The 3456-nt window shown below is 56.5% G+C and overlaps 1 protein-coding gene across 1 annotated transcript in view; it reads right to left on the reverse strand.

The window, feature by feature from the left end:
- Positions 1-993: 993 nt before the first annotated feature.
- The window catches only part of YRDC (yrdC N6-threonylcarbamoyltransferase domain containing), a 2904-nt gene continuing 441 nt past the window's right edge, over positions 994-3456 (reverse strand). Inside the window, exons 2-7 of the mRNA XM_027669131.1 lie at positions 3356-3434; positions 3028-3223; positions 2747-2861; positions 2311-2430; positions 1992-2134; positions 994-1674 (exon numbers count right to left, since the gene is read on the reverse strand). Of these exons, the coding sequence (XP_027524932.1) occupies positions 1611-1674; positions 1992-2134; positions 2311-2430; positions 2747-2861; positions 3028-3223; positions 3356-3434 (717 nt within the window). The 3' untranslated portion in view covers positions 994-1610. The remainder of the gene's footprint in view (positions 1675-1991; positions 2135-2310; positions 2431-2746; positions 2862-3027; positions 3224-3355; positions 3435-3456) is intronic.

The raw sequence follows: 3456 nt of genomic DNA on the forward strand, positions 1-3456 counted from the left end.
AAAGCCCAGGTTTGCTCCATGCTGGCACGTTCCAGAGGTGCTGACATACCCTGACACTGACACACAAGCTGGTCACTTCAGCTGGTGCCAAGCACATCACGCTGACAGCACAGCATCCTGCAGACAGCCAGAAGCCAGAGGAAAGAGGACATTTGTAGTGCCTGCAGTTCCTGCAGGGGAATGGGGGCACCAGCCCATTCACCCATGCCTGATGTGTAGCTCATCCTCGATGCTGGTGGCACAAATAAAGCTGTCACTTGCAGGGACGCTGAACATGAGCAGCAGGGAATGAGCCGTGAGCACCAGTCGAGATGCTGACATGTTTGCCCAGTTTTCTGCCCACCAAGGCTGCTCACAAAGGTCACACCAAGTTGTGGCAGAGAGATGCTGCTTCAGGCACCTTGGAGCAGACCCCAGAGCCAGCCCTGTTCAGGCAAGGCTGCTCTGCCTCAGGGCTGTGCCTCATCTGAGGCACCATCACCCCCATTGTGCTGTCAGCGCTGCAGGGACAGGCAGGCAGGGCAGAGGATCCTCTGCAGGCAAAAGGAAGTGACCCCTCTTATTCCTCTCAGACCCTACAGCCCACGGAATACCCGATTGGGAAAGGTAAGAGCAGAGGTGCAGAGAAGTGGAAGCACCCAGAGACCCCTCAGGTACATGTTCTGCAGACAACAGTACCTCACCAGCCTGGTGCTTCAGGGATTTTACAGCAGAAGCCCCAGAGAGGGAATCAGTGTGAAGAGATGACTTTGGGGTCAGCTCCGTGTGCAGTACATGTCCAGCAGCAGCACCCGAGACAGCTGCTCATGAACAACAATGACACAAAACCCCTCCATGGCCCTCAGACACTGGGAAAAACCATCCCAGATGGGCAGCACTGGGGACCCAGGTGGAGCTGTCCCACCCCAGTACAGGATCCCGGCTCCACACCCCACACTGCCTGCTCCTTGCTTCCCAATGACTTTTCAATGACTAATAAATACCAGCACACACTTTCATCCATTCCCTGTTTACTTCAGCTTAGCACTGTTTCAGGGCAAACTCAAGAGAGGGAATTCCACATTTAAACAAAGGAAGATCATCGTGCCAAGAGTTCATTTCATTCTCTGCATTAGGAAGAACCAGGTTGTTCTGAGCAGCTCCAGGTTACCTGAATATTGTGAATTTTCAGAAGCACTGAAGTTTCATCTCAGTTGTAGCTTTTGATCACACTTAGAACGGAGAAAAGCAACCAGAGAACATCACAGCTGTAACACCCTGAAAGCTCCAAACCCCTCCATTCCACGCTTGCTTTCCTTACAGTGCAGATGCAACGACTACAAACATGGAATGAGCGCTCAGGGAGGGTGGGGCAGACAGGGCCTTCCCCACCCCATCAGTCCAACATTCCAATCATTGTATTCACAAGGCCTAATCAGGATAACAGAACAGACATTTGGGAATGGTACAGCAGCACAAAGAGCTCAAAAGGAATTTTTAATTATTTTTTTAAATCTTCTGTTTATTTACCTTGACATAACCCATCGACCTTATTAAACAAGGCCACAAACACCCACTTCTGAGTGCACAGGCACATGGTGCCCAGCTCCATCAGCTCCCAGTCCCAAGGGTTAGGAAGATTCCGGTACCAAGCCATACTTCTGCCTCAGGATTTCAACTGTGGGTGTCAGTGCACTGTGGGGAGAACCAGAACTGTCAAAACAAAAGGTTTGCAGGATTAAACTGCATTTCTGGGGAAGATCAGTGAGACACGGGACTGCACTTAGAATCAAACAGAACATGAACTCCAGAAACTACTAGGGTTTCACACAGAAGCTGTGAGAAAGGAGAATTTGGAGAGCATTTTAGGATTTCTGAGTGTGCTGGTAATTAAGTTAAACAACATTAACAGGAAGGTGGAACTGCCGTGGGAAACAAAGTAAAGCATGACCCACCCTCACCCAAAAGCTTCATTTCATTTGGAGCACAGAAAAAGACCCAGCAGTGCTCACCAGCCAGGACGGATGATGGAGAACTTCCCTGACACAGATAAGTCAACCACAGTTGACCCCAAGCGACACTCTGAGCTCCAGATGTCTCCTATGGGGCCTCCATCAATGATCAAGGACAACTGAGGCCACAGGTCCTGGAATTCCTGCAAGAGAGCTGTGGGTAACAGTCCTGACAGTGCTTTGTGAGTATCATTTAAAAAAAAAAAAAATTAGTAACAGATCAACCCTTGGTTTATTGCTAAAGCTGAGTTCAACTGTGAGAGAGCCTGGGGCTCTGACAGTGCCCCAGCGAGGTCCCTGAGGGGCAGAGGAGCCTCACCGACACGGTCAGGGTGCTGCCCTGGGAGCTGATGTTGGCGCTTGTCAAAGCCAGTGGTCCCGAGCAGGCACGTGCCAGGTCCCTCATGAAGGGGTGGTCTGGAATACGAACACCAACCAGCTGCAGGGAAGGAGACAAGGGTTTTACACACAGAAACTGGTTTTAATTTCGCATTGCCTGAAGCCCTCTTGGCTTAAAGCTGATGCTCTAGAGAATTGATACTTTTACACCTGCTGAACCAGCAATAACACAAGACCTAAGTCAGGCCCTAACGCTGAGTTAATGCCGTGCCAACATCAGTCCTGGGGAGCGGGACCAGCACAGGGGCCAGCTTTGGGGATGGGTAAGGACAAACAGAACAGCAGTACAAGCAGGTAGAACATAACCAGCCCACCGCCCCCCAAGCCTCGAGATCCATCCTGTAGCCAAGACCTACTGATGTGAAAGGATTCAAGTCTTTATTCAGTTCTTCTGAACGCTGCAGGACCAGCGTCACCGGTCCTGGGAGCAGGTCCCGCAGCAGCTCGTCCGGCACGTTCACGTGGCAGTACCTGCAGGGCCAGAGGCAGCGGGGTCAGGGCGCGGGGCTGGGGCAGCTCCGGCACGGCCCTTCCCTCCCTTCCACGGCCGCTCCCCGCCGGGCTCTCGGGGCAGCCCCGCCCCGCGCACGGGGCTCGGCACCGACCGGGGGCTCCGGACCCCGCGGGCCCCGCGCACCTGTAGAGCCGCTCCACGTCCCCGAGGCAGATGGCGAGCGGCTTCGCGCCGTTCCGCCCCTTCAGGCTGTAGATGCTGCGCACGGCGGCCGAGTCCTGGGCCAGGCAGGCCACGCCGTACACCGTGTCCGTGGGCACCGCCACCAGCCCGCCCGCCTGCAGCGCGCCGGCCGCGGCCGCCACCGCCTCCCTCCAGCCTGCGCGACACCGGGGGGTCAGCGGAGCGACCCGGGCCTCCGCTCCCCCAGCCCGGCCCGGCCCGGCCCGGCCCGGCCTCCCCCGCTCCCCGCCGGCCCCGCCGCCTCCCTCGGCCGATTCCCCGCGCGCACCGTGCGGGTCGGGCCCGGCCGCGCCGCCGGGCGGCCGCGGCACCAGGCGAGCCCGGCCCAGCCCCGGCCCCGCCGCTCCCTCCGCCGCCCGCGCCAGCGCC

The sequence above is a fragment of the Corapipo altera genome, unplaced genomic scaffold, assembly GCF_003945725.1.
Source record: "Corapipo altera isolate COAL_440 unplaced genomic scaffold, ASM394572v1 297b, whole genome shotgun sequence".
In the NCBI taxonomy this organism is placed as follows: Eukaryota; Metazoa; Chordata; class Aves; order Passeriformes; family Pipridae; genus Corapipo; species Corapipo altera.